Source organism: Melospiza georgiana, chromosome 5 (assembly GCF_028018845.1).
Source record: "Melospiza georgiana isolate bMelGeo1 chromosome 5, bMelGeo1.pri, whole genome shotgun sequence".
Taxonomy (NCBI): Eukaryota; Metazoa; Chordata; class Aves; order Passeriformes; family Passerellidae; genus Melospiza; species Melospiza georgiana.
Window position 1 is genome coordinate 63,080,199 of NC_080434.1, and position 18,639 is coordinate 63,098,837.

General features: G+C 37.9%; 1 protein-coding gene across 3 annotated transcripts in view; it reads right to left on the reverse strand.

The window, feature by feature from the left end:
- Positions 1 to 18,639, reverse strand: part of CCDC149 (coiled-coil domain containing 149) — a 51,661-nt gene that overhangs the window by 16,215 nt on the left and 16,807 nt on the right. For all 3 annotated transcript variants that reach the window (XM_058024304.1, XM_058024303.1, XM_058024301.1), the window contains exons 4-9: positions 15,367 to 15,474; positions 9,807 to 9,923; positions 8,268 to 8,440; positions 6,732 to 6,804; positions 5,312 to 5,396; positions 3,950 to 4,094 (exon numbers count right to left, since the gene is read on the reverse strand). In XM_058024304.1, coding sequence (XP_057880287.1) covers positions 3,950 to 4,094; positions 5,312 to 5,396; positions 6,732 to 6,804; positions 8,268 to 8,440; positions 9,807 to 9,923; positions 15,367 to 15,474 — 701 coding nt within the window. The remainder of the gene's footprint in view (positions 1 to 3,949; positions 4,095 to 5,311; positions 5,397 to 6,731; positions 6,805 to 8,267; positions 8,441 to 9,806; positions 9,924 to 15,366; positions 15,475 to 18,639) is intronic.

Here is an 18,639-nt window from a genome sequence, read left to right on the forward strand (position 1 = left end):
AGGTTCTCATATAGAAGGATCATTTTGTCTCTCAGAACAATGCTTGGCAACAGTAGAGGACAATATTTAACCCCACACCCTTCATTCAGGACGAGACCAAAATACATTCAGAGATGAGTATCATTCTAGCTTGCTTAAAAAAACCCCATTATCCTAAGACAGGTAGGGGAGAAATAAAACCTAAAAAAAGCTGCAAGTTCTTATAGCAATAAATTTTTGAAAGATAAATGTGTAAGCTATTCTGAACACAATGTGGTTTATCACATTCCTTCCTTTCCCCTGAGATGTCCAGTTAATTTGCCACCTCCATAGATGCTGTGGGAAGACAGAGCTGCGGTGGCCTGGGCAGGCCTACCTGGGTGGGTATTTTTAAAGGGACTGCATGGGCTGGTAGCACCCAATTCCCTGATCTCTTTTTTTATCTCTAGACACAATGAACCAGATCCTTCAACTAAAACACAAGGATTATGTCACAGACACAGGTGATAGCTATTTCCGTTGTTCTCTGGTCCTGTGCCTAATGCAACAAGGGAGTTAGCATAAACCTCCCTCCAGGATAAGGTTTTACAGAAATCTGTTGTTTGTGCAACAGTAGCAATGGTCTCACCTGCTCCCTTCACCTGGCTTTAATTTAGCTCTTGCTGTAGAAGACATACACCCTCATACAAATACCATCACTAAATGCCTGTAAATAGGACTGTCACAGTCCCATATCTGGCTCTGCACCTCTCATGGAAACATGTGCTCAAGTTACAGACTGACACAATCCTTTTTGTAATTTTGGACATGACTGAACTTGCCCAAGTTAGAAATGTTAAAATTAGTGCAATATATCTAACCACCACAGCAGCTTTTACGCTGATCCAGCTTGCACAAGTGCTGGCAATTTCAGGAACAAATTGCACTAAAAAGAACAGCTAATAAATGGTTTATTGCTGGTAGAATAAAAAAGGATGTTTATCCATTTGCTAAGCAGAGTTAGGACAATTTGGTTTTGCATTTATGGAACTGTTTAATCTCGCAACACACTACTGCGTAGAGAATTAATTTACAGCTGCCTTTTCAAATTAAGCTAATGGGCTTGTGAAGAAAAACACAGGACGTTACTTGAACTTAGCATTAGTAGCTACCAACCACCTTGGAAAAACAATCTGTTTTTTTCCACAACAACTTCTTTCTTTCTGAAAACTGGGGATAAAAAATAAAGGCTAGATTTAGCCTGCTTGTCCCTAGGCACAACCTCCCACAGTTCCTTCTATCACGCCACTTCTTTAGAAGAGTGGCAATAACAGTAGTGTGTCTTTTCCAAGAACAAGTGGCAATGGATTTTTTTAACAACAGTGGAAGAACAGAAAGTAAACTTCAGCAGAACATCCAAATTCCAATCTACACTAAAAAATCCACTGTCTTGTTATTGCTTCAGTTATTCAGAAAGCAAACCCACCATTCTGCTATTGTAAACTTATATAGCCAACTCTCAGACTGCAAGCTACCAAAGAGGTCTAGACCTGAGAGTAGGTTAACTGTATGGGGGAAAGTAAGGTCATGTGGTCTGAAAAATCTCATTTACTGATAGTGAGACAATCACTACCAGGTCATTCACCCATCAAATATCAAATGGACAATTTTCTCCATGAAAAGAAACAACCACCCCAAAATCTCATGTTCTTTACCCAATAAATCTCACTTTCTTCAAACAACAATCTGAAAGGGTAAATGTGTCCTCCAAATATGCTCCTTGCACAGGGAAAGACTGCTGCCTTGTGATTTATGTAAAACCTTTTATCACTACAATTCTCTCTAGCCTCACATCCTTCTCAACTTCCTATTTTGAATGGAGAAATGTCTTCAACAAAAGAATGCATCTTCTACTGGTACCAGTTTACAACCCTGTCTGTTTAACTTGTACACTGATCATGCACTCACATCTAACTTTCTCCAACAGGTGGGCAGTTTCTTTCCCATTTTCACAAGTCAGCAGATTTTTAACTTTTTATATGGCAAATAAGTGCCCTCATTTATTTGCATCTAAAAAAGGATGTTCTTCCTTTATGTCCTACCTGCATTTCCCTTTTTCACATTAAATTTTTATGTCTTAGGTGTTTCCACTTGTAGTGGCTCCCATTCCTCCTAGCTCCTTAACATTTTCTTTAATCCACCTAAAGTCAAAAGTGACAAAAAGCATGAGAATACCACAAAGGAATGTTTTTGAGGCTCTTCACTCAATCTGATCAGGATTTATCTGCTTTTTTTTTCCCTGAACCACCCTGAACGGAATATAACACTTTAATTCTGAGAACACTCCTGACCCTGGACTGACATGGACTGTCACTTCCCTCTAAGAGCTGATCTTCTGTTGGCCATAGAATAGTAGTTGGCATTTATCCAGTCTATACCCTGATGGCTTTATGTGACCAGTGGGGCACACAGACACAGGGACCATATCTCCTTCTGGGGGTTATCTCAAGACAACCCATACTCAGTAGTTGAAAGCAGAAAGAGGAGTATCAGAAAACAATCATTGGAATAATATTTGAGAGATGCAAGACACTGCATATCACCAAAGAGGAATACAAAACTAAGAAGTTTGCAAAAAAAGAAAAATTATGCAAAATAAACCACTGGGTATTACACTGATACAGTATCAGGATGTAAGAGGCAAGGGTTGGTTACACCTGGAACAACAAAAGTTGTTCTCTGGATGTCTTCCTTCTGATGCTACATTAGCAGTAAGAAGGGAGAAAGCAGCTGTTAGCCCTTCCTTAGCACTGCTCTGTGCAGCAACTCCTCTTGTATCACAGGACAGGAATTGACTGAGCTGCCATCAGTTACATCTGGGCTGCATTTTCACCACTTTAGTCTCCTTTTAGCTGATTAGCCATTTGATGTGTCAGAAATATTAAAAGTGGCTATTAACTGCTCCTCCACTTCTGTTGCCACATCACTCAGAATTATGCAATGGAGTCTGCCTAGTATCTAAGTTATCAAAGTGAATAATCCATTCTAGTGTAATACAGTTTACTTCAGTACTACTTCTCAGGAAAGATGTCTGGCTGTTGCTGGCATCTGGTCCTGATGTGCTTTTGAGAAGCCTGAATAACCTCTGATTACCAGCAGTGACTCAGGGTTAAAAAAAATAGGAAAACAAAACAAAAAACTCACCAACAAAAAAGAGGGGGTGAAATTGAGCACAAAATCAAGGAACGCTTCCTAGCTCTGATTTTTATACGCTGCATAAGGACAATAATATCAGAATGTCACAAAATGTGTCAAAATTTTTTATAGTATGCCATGATAGGAACTGTACAAGCCACAAAGAATTCTACTGATGAGCAGAACAGCTAAGAGTAAACAAATTCTCCTTTAAAGTTCAGTTCAGATTTTTAAAAAACCCCATTTAGTAGCAATCAAACTGTGTATATCTCCTTCAACTTTTAGCAAAGTAACTATAGGAGCAACAGGTATCATGTGTATGATATAGGCCACTGAGCATTTGTCAAATGTTACATCAACCCTTTCAGACTCTTTTCTGGGAGCAACACTTAATAACCCAACAGAGCATATTAGAAATTTCCTACACTGACAAACAATTACCACATATCTTCTCTCCAGTTCAAGGGTGTCCTGCCTCCCAGAAGCTTTTCTTTAGCTGTTCCTACAGACCTTCCTGCCAGAAGTCTCCTTTGAGTTATTACAGTTTGTAATAACCTAAACAGCAAACCAATCATTGCCTAGCAGAGGCAGACAGGTCTCTGTCAACCCTAGAATTTAAGATGAAAATGTAATTTTTCTCAAATCACAAATCTGGTCTTAAAAACTAAAGAATCCACCACTCAACCATGATGATGAATTTTCTGCGAAAATGAATCTTCCTTCCCATTTCCCTTAATATTTCCCCAAACTAACTTTCCCATAGCTTGATATTTTACTTAGAAGTCATGCCACCTACTTGTTAGTTTGTCTTTGGTGTTGTATGACCATGTTTTTTTCATGGATGGTTTCCAGTAATGCAGTGGCCAGTGATTTGAGATCTGAAATGGATTGTGGTGTGGCTGGTAGGCTACATCCATGATCCTCCGACAACAACTCTTGGACTATAATGTTAAAAACACAAATGAGTTTTGGCTTCTCATGCACAGAAACGCAACACAAACATTTACTTAGCATCAAGGAACTATTCCAATTACTTAAGTGAATACATATATTTTTCTTTCAATTAAAAAACAAAGCCAAAAGATCACAACTGTAATTTCTAGCTGGCATAAGTATGATGGCTTTCCAAGTTGATTGTAATTCACAGCAATAGCCAGAACAAGTTTAGGCAGACACATCTTGCATTAACTTGATTCTGCTTTTGGAAAATTCTTTGTGTTCAGAAATATACAAAATAATTATTTTACAGGCCTACTAATTGGTAACAACTGGTCATTAAAACTTAAACCTCCAAAGAATATTTTATACTAGTTTTTAGAACAATTACATCTTTCAGGTTATTTAAGACTGGTGTGAAAATACAGTCACCCATGAACTCTTCCTCTGCGACACAGAGTCTGTACCTTCAAGCCAAATCAGGAAGTTCACTAGTATCATTAAAACCTGTAACTAGAATCTGGCTCTGCTTCTTTACATATATATATATGTATGCAAGTACATGGAGAAGAGGAGAAAAGTCAAAACCAGAAAAATTAGTTTCAACTTAGCATGACACTTACTACTGATCTCATGTGTGTGTTTGAATATACCTACATTTAAACAATAGGGTGGCAAGATACACTGTATGCTTCAAAGAATTTTCTCATTCGCTTTCTTTCCTAATCTTGGAATTTTCTTTGAAACAGGGAAAAGAGATTATTTTGCTCCCCATGAAGAAACATGGGACACAAAGATTTCTTGTAAAACATCTGAATGTAAAAGCTTCCAAGAATAGCAGCAGAAAACCTGACTTAGTGCCCCTCCTCCACCACCCAGTTACTTTTCATTGGAATGCGAATTGTGACTGCCATTGTTAGCAGAGCAAAGAGATGAATAAAGAAGTGATTTGTCAGGGTCTAGAGAGTAAAGAAATATTTGATAAAACTAATGGGGGAGAGAATGAATGGCAAAAGAATTAACAAAAGAAGAAGCAGTAATCCAGAGGCAAATTTTATATTGTAATGTCAACTGAGAAGAGGACAGAATTAGCGCATAGTTATAAACAGAGAATAGGAAGAGAGCTTTTGGTTTGGTTGGTAAGGAAAGGGTTAGAAAATAAAGAGGTGAGATGAAAGGAATTCAGGGAGATATGCAACACCATGCTGCATTTATGCAATACCTTGCTTTGCAGAAAGGACTCCAGTCAGAGCACTGCTACTGGATCTACTATGAGCCTTTGAATTTTTTCGTCTCTCTAGTGCATTCTAGGGAAACAACAAATATCTTATTTAGAAAAACAGTAGCCAACAAATCTTGTCATTAGGAAGAAAGGCTCTGGAACTTTGGGTTTTGGTCTCAGAGCAGCTCTGCAAGGCCTAGACCTTAGACCTATAATAAACTATGGGGGTGTAACTCTCTCAGATTATTATTCTCTAGCCTAAAGTCTTTGGAATGTTACAAAGACTCATGTGTCTCATCATAATCACTTTACTGCAGTCTCTCCCACCCACTCCCCCCAATGTATAGTTAAGACTTGCCTATTTTTTAATAATCAGCTGACTGCCAGTGAAGATACTGCAGTATGCTGTAGACAACATCAACTGGAAACAAAAGCAAACTTTTCCCAGCATTTCTTTAGCTAGGTTTCAAAGGGAAAGTTCCAATTCTTCTATCAGAGTTTCTATAAGGCCTTTTAGCACCAAATACTGACTTTCAGCAATTAGAAGCAGAATGGTCCTGCTACAGAAGTCCAGACCTTTCCATTACAGTTCTGTGAAACCCACTGGACCACCAAGATGCTCAGTTCTCACCAATAAACTCACATTCCAAGAGACCCAAGCTGCAAGCAGGAACAGACACTGAAATGAAGTTGGTACTTTGAGGAGCTTTGCTTATGCACAAAAAACATAAGCAAAGCTGTGTTTTTGTGCATACTTTATAGTGTGCACAAACTACTTTATAGTGACCTAAATGAAGAAGTCCTATTGACAATCCTAAGATTACCCTTCTCATGGCCTGACAAGCAGCCCTCCCCTCCCACTCCCCAAAATGACTTGCAGAAGGAAAGAAGAGTGCACAGCTTCTGGGAAGGGCAAAAATCAGTCCTGAAGGTTTCATGTAAAACAGCATATGCTTTAACTCAGGAGAAGAAGAACAATGAAAGCTTAGTTACCATTAAGCTACATGAAGAGAGAGCACAGCCACCACAGAACAGGGAGACATGATCTTTTTGTGACACCAACATGGCTGCAGTTATTCACCACTGCATGATCTGCTACTTTTCGCCTAGCAGCTGGCTGGAAGGCTGATCATCTGCCCCCCAGCAGACTGATGGCTCCCCCACAGAACTTAAAAAACAGGTATTTCATTAATTTTTCAAAATAGTCTTAACAGGAATCCCTTTGTACTACCCTCAGCTAAGAAGCCTACAAGGAAGAGTGAGCATGTAATATGTATACATGCTAATATTGTCAGAATGTCAATGGTGGACTTTTCTTTCAAGAACAAATTTGTTCTTCAAACACATTTAACATGAAAATGAAGAATAACTTCAATGAACAAAGAAGTACAGTTTAAATGATACACTGAGAAGATCTTACCTTATATTTAGTAATACTAGACTTCAGAAGGTTGACTTCCTCTTGAAGTTGTTTTAATCTCTCTTGAAGATACCTGAAAAAGAAATGTAATCCTTTACTTCATGGAACCTTCAAATACTGCCTCAAGCAGTCTTCTTTACTATTTGGCATGTCCTCTCTTTGAACTAGTGAGAGTTCTTTTCCCTCTGCAGTTCTCTGAGGGATGAAATAACAAAATCTTACTGTTCTTGACCCCATAAAACTTAAACCAGGGAAACAAATTGCATCAGAGCAGGGGCTGCCCTTCTGTTAGATTTGTCAAGCATGCTGCACAACTATTTTGTATTGGTCATCAGGTTTCTGGGGAAGAAAGCTAAAAGAATATATTTATGTCTAGAGGAAATAGTCAGGAAGCATTTATGTGTGCCCTCTGTACTCGAAGGTGTGTGAGATGGACACATGAAGATTTGTATATATGTCAGCACAAGACTCAGCTATGCAGAACTTTTGCATTGCAATATCCATCACTTACTTGGCACTTCTCATTAGCAATCACAAAGTAGAAAATTTAACAATATAGCTGAAAAATGGTACACAGTTAAATGAAACAGCACAGTTCTTCCTATTAGAGTTTATGCACTTGGATGAGACAGTTATTTCCAAGTAGGAAAATGTCTTTTTTATGAATAAAGGGTTTATATGGTATTTTCTTTCATGTAGTACAACTGCAGTTGTATTAGGGTTTATGACAATTTAATTATTTCACAGGAAAAAACTCACATCACTGTCAGGGGAGAAGGGGGCTTAAATTGATACAGAACTCTGTAGGCCACACAAAACAGAGAAAAACCCCTGAAGTTGCAGAGAAGAAGTAATGCCTTTGGTACTACACTTTCTTGCCTAAAGCATAAGTTTTGTAAAATGGAATCTGTCTTACAAGTTCTATTTCACTTTAAGGTAATTGTTGACATTAAAGGAGATACCTGCTATGGCTCTGTCAGTGACTCCTCCCTGTCATCCCTAACAGAGACCATAAAAAACATTCTTTTCCCAAGAAACCAGCAAGAAAATCTACATGGGTGATTTCACCAGCAACTTTTATTGGCAAATCATTCCATGCTGACAACCTCTCCCTGTGGAGAAAATTATGTCTGTAGCTGTAACTGAGGGTACTCAAAGTCCCTGTTTCCAATTCAAGATTAGTCCACTACAACTCACTGGGAGTTTCTGAATACAGACATTTTAATATTCTTGGTTTTGGTGCCATACAGTGATGGGAATAAAAAGGTCTTCTCTTCTTTTTCCTTGTTTAGCTTTATTTGGGAACATCACTAGCATCTCTGTAGCCAAATACAACATTGGTAATTTCCTGTAGCCTAGATTTCTCAATATTATTTAATGCTTAGTTACAGTATAAACAAAACAGGCAAAACAAATTTCCAAAATCTCTTAACTTTCATACTTGGATATGTTTTCTTTAAAGTTTTGTTGTGACTGACTTCCTGATACTCCTTACAACAGCACACTGTTTTTCTAGGGAAACAGTAATGCACTCACCTGTTCTCCATGCAGAGAGCATCTATGTCAATGATCCTGTTTTCATGCCCTCCTAAGACATGATTCAGCTCTTGGTTCAGTCTGTCAGACTTGTCTTGGTAAACAGAGCGTTCCTCTTTCACATCCTGTAGCTCATCCAGTGCAGCCTGAAGATCATATCTCAGGGTCTCAATCTGAGAAGAAAGGAGAGCTGTATCAGTAAGAGTTTAAACAACAGCTAACACAGGACCCAGCCTGAAAACAGCAACAAGCACATGTTTGAACAGTATTGATTTTGGACAGTCAAAAGTATTTTCAAAGCTCATAACCCCAGGTATTTTTCCTCAATTTCATTAACTTGGAGTTAAGCAACTTTACCAGTTAGATTAGTTTGAAAAAATTTCTAGAAAACAATAAATATATAAGAAATCTCAATATCTACTGTAATTCTGCTCTACAAAGCAAAAGAAATCTCAATCTCTACTGTAATTCTGCTCTACAAACATATTAAGGTGGTTTTATCATATAATTTCCAGGACTCCAGGAATTAAGTCAACAAGCCTTGTCAAAAAGCCTGCAAATGGGAATTTGCACTAATCATGGGACTTGAGCAATGAGGTTCCATAAAGTAAGAACTGAAAAAGTACAAAAATAAGCAATCATGGAGGCAACAGGATGAGCTGTGCTATTAAGCAAAAGAGTGAAGTCCAGTGTGAAAGATACTCAAGGACAAAGAGCTTCAAACTTCCAAGGAGGCAAAACTGAGTGTGAGAAAAGCCTGCAGGGACAGAAGTCTCCATGCACACCCTAGGAAACATAGATAAGCCAGGAAGGACAACAGACCACCATTTAAAAGAGGCTGGGTGATGAACAGAAAGAACACAAGCTTGGTAAGAGAGTTAGCAGGGAGGATCACACTGGAAGAAGACCAACAGCCTTTCCAGTAAGGTACAGTGGAATTGAAGGAAGACTGAAAAACTAGAAATTCCTGATCACAGAATGGCTAATTCAAGTTGGAACTGACACTGGTAGGAATAAGTGTGGGAAAAACTGATAATGCAGAGCTGCAAAATTGTCCAGAAATGTATGTATCAGTGTTAGGGAGAAAGTCTGATGCTGCATGGTAAAGAGTATTCATACACACTTGAGGAAGGGAAATAGGTCTGATTGAGAATTCTGCAGAAGAGGAGAAGAAATAGCTTGGAGGCAGGAGGAAGAGTTCACTAACAACACTTTAACAGAAAATTTGATTCAGAGGGTATCTTTAGGAGGTACATCAGCCACTGTACACTGTGCTGAATATTTGTAAGAGCCTTCACTAAAGGGTACCTTTTATTGACATTCATTGGCAATATCCAATTGTCACAAATTGTTGCTGGACATTAAAAAAAAAAAGGAGAATCAATAGTCTAGAGAAAAAATTCCAGAGATTAGGAATTCACTCTAACCACTACTTCCAGCATCCATCAGCTCCCAGCCCTTCATACAGAACAGAAATGATTTAGTTACTAGTCCAATAGCTCTGGAAAACATGACACTGTATGCCCATTTAATTGCTACCTGCTCTCGAGCCTTCTCCAGCTGCTGAACGAGGTCCTCCCGCTCATGTGCCGCAAAGTGGCGAGCCCCAACTTCATCATCCCCCAGCCTCTGCTTTGCTATGGTCATTCGAAGGAGCTGCCAGGACAAAAACAGAATCTGGTAAGCAAGAAAACATAGGCTGCAGCCACAGAGTATATCTGTATTAGAAAGAGTAAAGCTGCCAGCTTTGGATTTCAGCTCTTCCAGGCTAAACAGCTGCTATTATTTAAATCAGAGGGAGGCTTCTGAGCTGAGGGTCAAATCCAGTTTTTAGTGAAAAAATCCAGTTGAACAGTCAAAGCATCCGCAGGAATTCAATCGGACCCCGCAACAACAGTCACCAGAGTTTACAAATTATGAAGGACCAAGAATGTGGTCAATGTTTTTAGGAGTGACAGGAACTAATTCCACTCAGACTAGAACTAGAGAATTATGAGAAAGCCTCTTAGTAAATATGTACATATTAAAATTCTCTGCAGCAGAGAAGTCTTTCCAGTTAATAAAAAGGAACAAAGTGGCTTGTCCAGCTTCATTTTACTGACACTACTTAAAACCCCTCCTGTGCTACATCACTGCAGAATCTGTATTAACAGCTGCTAATACATTCGCTTATGCATTATTTTTTAGTCAACTCACAAAAGCTAATTCATGTCAAAAGCAAAAAAATGGGCCAACAACAAAGAGACTTGGCCAAAATGCTCAAGCAGCTAATGAACTTCTGAGCTTGTGACTGCTGAAAACAGTCTGACTTGAATTAATACACATTTACATTTAATATCCAAAGCAAAAAGCAACGACCTTTCAAGGACCATGGAGTATTAAATACCAATCTACACAGCATTCAGCATTTACAGTTGTTTATACTCAGTACAACTAGGCCTCATCTTTAGGAGCTCCACAGAGACCAGGGAAACCCACCACAATAACCAGTCTGACTTTCCCTCTATCTTTGACTGCACCAAGGAATTAATGCACACCATTATATTGCAGAGTTAGGAAAAAAAAATCAATCTTCTGAAGTAGAAGATTGTACATTAAAATCTATCTTTGGTATTTATGGGATGCCAGTCACCATAGCTACAATGTGCCAATTAAAATCCTGCTGATGCAAGACAGACTACCAAAATCATCCTCCCTGCTTATTTCAGCTCCAGTTCAGTGCAAGTCACTGAAGCTAGTACAATGTGTGCTGATAAGAAGTTCATTTGTTCAGAGGAAGTTGTGGCTGCAAAGTAACTGGTTTTGGCAAACTATGTTTCACTATCCCCACAGGTGAAGTGCAAACTCCTGCACAGATAGTAAGGCTGAGTGGATACTAAGAGATATAACTCCTATTAATTTCTTTATCAAAACAAGTCAAAAAGGCAACTAGCAAACCCTAGAATGGCTTCATAGCTATTGGATTTTTTTAAAAGCTAAAGTGCTGATGAACAAGAGGTGTGGTCATGTTATGTCATTTAATTCAGATAAATTAATTTAATTTCTAGAATTTCTCTCTGGTGATAAAGACCACAAAAAAACAAATGCAATAACATTTTGAGGTTTCAATCTTGTTCAAAAAACCTGGAAACGAAAAGAGGAATCACACTTTATTAATGTCTCCAAAGCCTGCAGCAGAGCAAAACTTCTGCCTAACACTTGGCACCAGGCTGGGAACTGGACCAAAGCTGTCACTCATGCACTATGACCAACTCTCCTCCAGCCCAGGAGGGGGTGAGGCATAAAATAAAACTGCAAGCAATTAGAACCTGCAAGGTCAAACACACTATCAATAAAAGGAGAACTCTTTATTTACTACCAATTTTGAGGCAAAAAAACCCCAAAACCATGAAGTCTTATAAAAAGAATGCTTCAAAATTCCAAACCGATCCCGTAAAAGCAGCATTATTAACATAAACAAAATACAGTAAAATATCAATCCATAAAACAACAGAGTGCTTCTTCCAGACAGTTGGCCAATCAGAGAGTTGACAGGGCAGAACAGGCCAAGTCGTTTAATTCTGCATTGCGAATGTCTCATGAGGCAGCACCACCTGCTATAAAATTCTTCCCTGAAAATGCTGTGACCCAAAGAGACACTGTTATGCCAGAGGTTTAAGGGTTTATTTTATATATTAATGCTTTGTTATAAACTTTATACACCTGCCCTCTAGCTGCTAGTATTTTTGTTTCTGTCATTCAGAAATCACTGAGGAAAAGACCACTCAACATCATTTAGGTTAACACTACCCCTCAGGATTCAGCAAACAGTATTCACAGCTGAACAGATTTAAATTAATGGCAACTTCCCAGAGAAAACTCCTGTTTGTCAAGAACCTATAAATTCTTAACTAAAACAGTCCACTGCTGCAAGCACTGTCTTTTTATTTTAATATCACAGCTTCTTTTTGCATCAGTTTCAGCTACAATAATTATTTACAAAGTAGCAACACTATATCAGCCCCACAATGCCTAAAAATAGCATCACTGGGATAGGTGCTGTGCAGGGTAGGAGTCCATAAACAATGCCTGCACCAAAGCTGGACACTCCTGATTATCAATAAAACATGCAGAAAGAAAAGGGAAACAAGCACAACCAATTCTCCATGGAGGGCAGAAACCATTGTGTTTAGCCACAGTCACAGCAATTGTCTTCACCACGTTATCTTACAAAATCTTAAAATGTGGACCAGAACTTGCAAATGTGCTACCTGAAGTCCCAGTTGTGCCCAAACACACACACCCCATTTAACACTTCTCCCTGTTGCTGCATGAAGGATTGTGTGCCTGGCAATAAGGAGCTGACAGTAACACCGCAGCCATTGTTCCCAAGCACCTTGCTCTCGCTCAGCATTGCTCCTGGCAGCTTAAAACAGCAATTCTTTGCGTGGGTAGGCATTCAGGTAAAGGCAACTGAGTCATCTTGTCTTGCAGAAGTCTCCAGTTTCTCTTAAGCTTTCCATTTTTACCCCTTCACATGAGAGAATGAAATATTTTAACTATTTCCTTATATGTTTTAGTAATTGTTTCCAAGCATTGCTGCCAAAGCATTAGGAAGGAAAAAGATTTACAAATAACTACCATAAAGATAGAAGAGTTTTCACGTGTCAGAACTTGTGAGATTGTGATCAATCATAAAAATAAATAGCCTTAGATATCTGTCACTAGAATGCTGCAGTCTAACTATTGCTGTATTTTTCAAACTGCAGCAACAAATCCTTCCAGAGACTGTCTGAACAAGTTTTATTATTTGTGCCAACAAAATTCTACTTGAAATGAGAGGAAAAAATTATTCCAGTTAAACCAAATGCAAGTAATTTGTTATTGCCTGATGACGTGTTTAACATGATTTCAACAAGTAAAAGATCTCCGGCTCAAGGTTTTCCAGCTAATCCAAGTGACTGTATCCTACTTGTAGGAAACATTAAAGTGGTGAAAAACAAGCCAAGCCATCAAAACATTTCTTTATCAATAGAACTAATGTGTGATATTTAAAGAGGGTTTTTTTTTTTTTTAGCCCTGCAAAGCTCTTGCCATTCAGTGACAAAGCCTGCATGAGTCACCCCTGCTCAGACACAGGCAGAATTGTTCATCCATAAGCAGCTTCACTTGCTGCAAAAGCAGCTGTTTGTTCATCTCTTGCCAGAAGTAAGGCTGACGTAGACCAGCTGGGCAGGATGCCCTCCCTCACTTTGGAAAAAGCAGTGAGAAGAATGCAGGGGAAAAAATGTAAGAACAAGCAAATTATTATGGGGGTTTTTTTGTTGTTTTTGTATATACCATGCATTATCTGGACTCCAGTGCCTGAGGTAGCCCAGCTGCCAGTACAGAAGAACTGATGAGCAGAAGAGAATGGCTTTGTGAACAAGCCTAGAATTTTATCACTGAAGCTTGTAGGGAGAGAAATCTGACACAGGAGGAGAGTGTTAAATCCCTCAGAGAGATGGCAATGCTTTTTTAGGCAATTTGAAAACCAGCAACCTGACACTAAAATAAGCTCTATTTCTCATTTACTCGGAGAGTGAAGAATGTGCTCCAAAAATGAAAATCCTAGTCTAAATTAATCTGTGTCTGATGCAGCTCTTTCCTCCCACTCTGTATTTAGTGATGCACTATTTTGTGCCTTTCAGAGAAAGGCACACTGGGCAGAATAACCCCTTTTGTACTTTTCCATTCATTTTGAGGATCATGAATTTAAATTCAAGCTGAGAATACAGATGTCACGAAGATAACTAGCTAATACCATGTTAACCCACAAAGGTCAATCTAAACAGTGCCAGTTCTGGCACAAAGAAGGAGGCTCTGTGTTACCAAGATCATATATTGTCACAAGGAACTACAAGAGGTACATAACCTTGATATTTAAATGTGTTGCAGTTTTCCTACCTTTGTTTTCTGTTTGTACTTACAAGCCCTTGCTATCTGTTCAGGACTGGCTTGGGAAAGGCTGTGGGGCATAATATTGGTACTGGAGAACTGAAAGGCACTGACTTCTAAAACAGTAACATGCAAATGAAAATAAACAGTCAGAAATCTGGTCTTTGAAGAGTTGAGCAAGTTTTGCTGACTGCTATGCATACTACAAAATCAGGTTTCACTTGAACCTTTCCCAGCTCTATGAAGACCTTGAAGGGAGGTCTTTGTGACAAACAGTGAAAAAACTTGCATTATCACAATATACTTATGTTTAAAAGAAAATAAATAAAATAAACTTAAATGGAAAAAGACAAATCCCATCTGAATAATTAAAAGCCATAATTTTTATTTAAATTTTAAAATGCCATAATTTTAAAATCGTAGTTGAGGGAGGGAAGCTATCATTATTTGTTTCAATTTTTTACTTTGTTAACCACCTTGACTCTCCAATTCAACTTCTCACTAGTTTGATCTCTGAATGTACTTTTGCATAAAGCTCCAGCTGTGAATGTTACACACATTTGGCTTGACTTTAAATATTTCAATTAATGGAGACAACAGGAGTTTGATTAATACCAAATGGCAGATTTTGAGCAATGTTCCATATAACTTGCTAAATTTAGCAATGAAATAAATTGGTTATGTAAGGGTAATGGGATGAGGGCTTAATAGAAAGCTCACTATACATGTTTCTGATCAACTACTCCAGATTTTTTTAAGAGAAAAATTATGCTCCTTTGTCATCTACTAAAATTTTGCAGTTCAGTACAAAAACCTGGAAATTACCACAGGTAGAACACATGCTTATCTGTACTTATTTTAAGAGGAAAGACCAATAATAAAATACAGGTTTTTTTTTTTTTCCAAAAAAGAAAGGAACATAGAAAGCATTAAAGCAAGGCTAAATACAAAACACATTGTGTTAAGGATAACAGAGCAAAAGCAACATACAAAAATACATAGTAAGATGCACTCACTGGTATCCTTTACAGCTTCTGTAGTTACACTGATCCAAGCTCTCTTGTATTATAAAAGTATTCTAGAAGTTCTGTAAGCCATTATTTTATTTGTTTTCCTAAGAAGTAAATGCAAAACTCTAGCCCAGTTAACACATTCCATGCCATTTACTGGCAGTTTGTAATACCTTATTGTCCCCTTGTACTTCTCCCAGTCTCTGCTGAAGCTCTCCAATCTCTTCTCCAAGATGTTTATTTCGATCTTGAGCCTCACTCAATAGTTGAGCAAGATTTGCCTAGAAAAGGAATAAACATCAGTCAGAAGTCAGTGTCTGTGGAGAGAAGTGTAAGTAGTGCTTGAAAAGAAACCCTTGAATTACTCCTTATCCGCCAACAATCTTTACTTTTATTGTTGGTGGTACCCAGACTTCATGCTTCATTAGAGAGATAACAAGAAAAGTCACCTGGGTTCCTTTATCTTTCTATATAGCAGAAAATACATACAGCATGAGTGCATACAGACTCCCAGAACAGCACACAAACCCCAAATGAGACTAAGTGAAAACCTCTATGCTGGTTCCAGTATCGTGGCTGGTGGGAAGAATTAAATTCAGAATACTGTGACAATATTTATACAAAGCTGCCAAAATAATAGTTTTAAACTTGCATATAATTAGACAAAAGGCACAGCTGAGAAAGAATTATGATACAATGAAAGTCCTTAATAGCATCTAGAGCAGATTTCCAGCCAGTAAAGAGGCTGTCAGCCAAAGTCCCTGACCCTGTATGGAGCTATACCATGGATACCTACTACTGCAAAACTTCAAATATGACCTGATTTTTGTTGTTAGGTACCACCTAGATTCTGGAAAAAGAGAGGTGAAAGCTGGAGTTTAAAACCCAACCACTGCTCCCCACCCAATAATCCAAGTTAAAAGCAGTCATTCACATTAACCTACTAAGTTAGCAGGGCAAGCTGTCTGGTTTATGATCTTACAATTTAATTACAGCAGTTTGATCACTAACCAAAAAATAAATGCAATCTGCTCTTTTCCTATATATGCTACCTGAAAATGAGCAAATAGTACAGGTAAATTTATTCCATTTTTACCCTAAAAACGTCTCATAAATACACAAACATTGACTCAACACAGGAAAAGCCTACCAGTGACAGCTTTTCTAAGAGAGTTAGAATCATAGTGGCTAAGGTGCAACATTTCAAGACGTTGCCTATGGACAGCTCGGTGTGTCATCCATTGCCAAATAGCTCAAGAATAAGGAAAGAAATTTAAAAAGAATTTTGAATCTTCTAAGTATGACTTAGTAAAGCCTCATGTATCAGTCAGTATCTCTGAGTCACCCTTACACATACTCCCTGCATTTGAGGCCAATGCATTAACTGTAATTCATCAAGTGACTGTTCCTAGCTCTCTTTTGGTATTTTAGGTTTAGTTTTAGATTCCCTACCTGCTGTGCTTTTCTTTCAACTCCCCCATTTTTTTTATTCTGACATCTCTCTTTTTCAATCTGAGTCTTTTACCCAGTGATTCTACTACCACTTGAGTCTCATAGGATGTTTTCATGAATTTTATCTTTACAACTCATACACTGTCAAAGCAACAAGGTATCTGATAGCCATTACTGCAATCCTGCTCCTTGTTCACTAACAACTGCTATTTCTACATATTCTGCTTTACATTTAAGAGAACTATTAAGAAGAATGTATGAATGTGAATAGTAAGGAACACAGCTGTACATTCATAGAACCATTTGCAGGATTAGACTATTAAGGTACCATCAAGTAGAACTTTTGTATATTACTACTGAAGAAGATAACTCCAAATTCCAATTGGTCTAAATTAGTAATAGCTTCAAACTTTTAAACAGAAAAAATAACTCAAGAAACTGACAACATCCTACCTGATGAACAAGAAGCCTAAAGTCACTGCTACTTTTAGCTTCTGTACTTCTGATGCTTTGAGACCAAAAGTTCAGAAGAAAGTAAGTTCAGAAGAAAGTAAAATTTCACACCATTTTGGAAGAAATTAAAGCATTTTTTAACTACAAACAAACCTCGGGACTGCAATAAATAATTTGGGGAAAGAGTGTAATAGCAAAAGAACCCCTATAAATAGCCAATTTATAGCCAATACAGGACCAAAATTAAGCTCCTTCTAATTTTATTTTCAAGACAACAACCATTCAAGCAACACAAAAGATTCCTCATGTATGCTTTGGTGGACAGATCTTTTTCCTACCTCTTAAACAAACAGCATAATAGTCATTCACAGGATGAATGAATCAAGGAGCTTCAGAACACATTCAATCAATGGTTTTGAAAAGTACTTCTTAATGGCCGTTTAAAAGAAAGAAAACAAAGAACCCATGTTTGCAGGAAATTGTATTTAAACTGAAGTATCTATGGCTACTGCTTAGATGCAATTTTTTATTTTTTTAAAGAAAGTTGACTTTCAATAAAGCCTGCATTAGTAAAAAGGAATATGATTTGCACAAACCTCTCTGAAATACCTCTATTTATAAAGCTCCTTTTTATGATGAATTGGCACAACTCTTAACACTGCAATAGCACATGTAATTTCAACACCTGGAAAGAACTCAATCTCACTAATCAGTGTTTACAACTGTAACACCAGGATTTCAGCAGTCTGTAGTTAAAACCTGGCTCACAGTAACGGCAGGAAAGGCATTACCATGCCTATACTAAATCTTCCTGCTCAGATTTATTTCCTTTAAAACCATTTCTCTGGGGTTGCAATTCTATGCTGAATTTTATTTGTCAGCCATATAAAGGACTTAACGTGACAAAAACCTTTATACTCACGACAGAGGTTTTGGAAGAAACTTGAAACAAAGACTTTTAGACACCAAAATAAACCAGCTTTTTTTGACCATGCCAAGAGCATTACAATGAGCTAAGTATAGATTTGCTCCCTCCTGCAAGCCTTGTATTGTACTTCTATTAAACTGAAACAACCAAGCTATGTCACAGAAGTAGTCTCCAGCAATTACTCATTTCCCTGGCTAAGGGGTTCCATACAATGCATAATTTAGACTGTTACGAGTTTCAAAGGTTTTGGCAAGACCTTATTAAAGCTCTTGGTTAAATATGGATAGATGGAGAAACATTTAATTTTTCAAAGTGCTCTATTAGGCTTAAGAACAGCCAGCCAAGAGGATATATTGATAGATACCTGGACTTGGTACCATTTCTTTGGCATAAATAGAAAAACATACCATATGCTTGAAAGATGATAAAACTAACAATGGAGGACTGCCTTAGTGTACCTGCAAGCACGTATTTTTTGAGGAAAGTGGAGAAATTTAAGCAAAGGCGATGGCAATTCATTTTTCCATTTGGCAATTTCTTTTCAATATTCATAGAACAAACACATAATTCACTCAGAAATCCAAGATTAGTTACTTCAACAGACAATAAAATT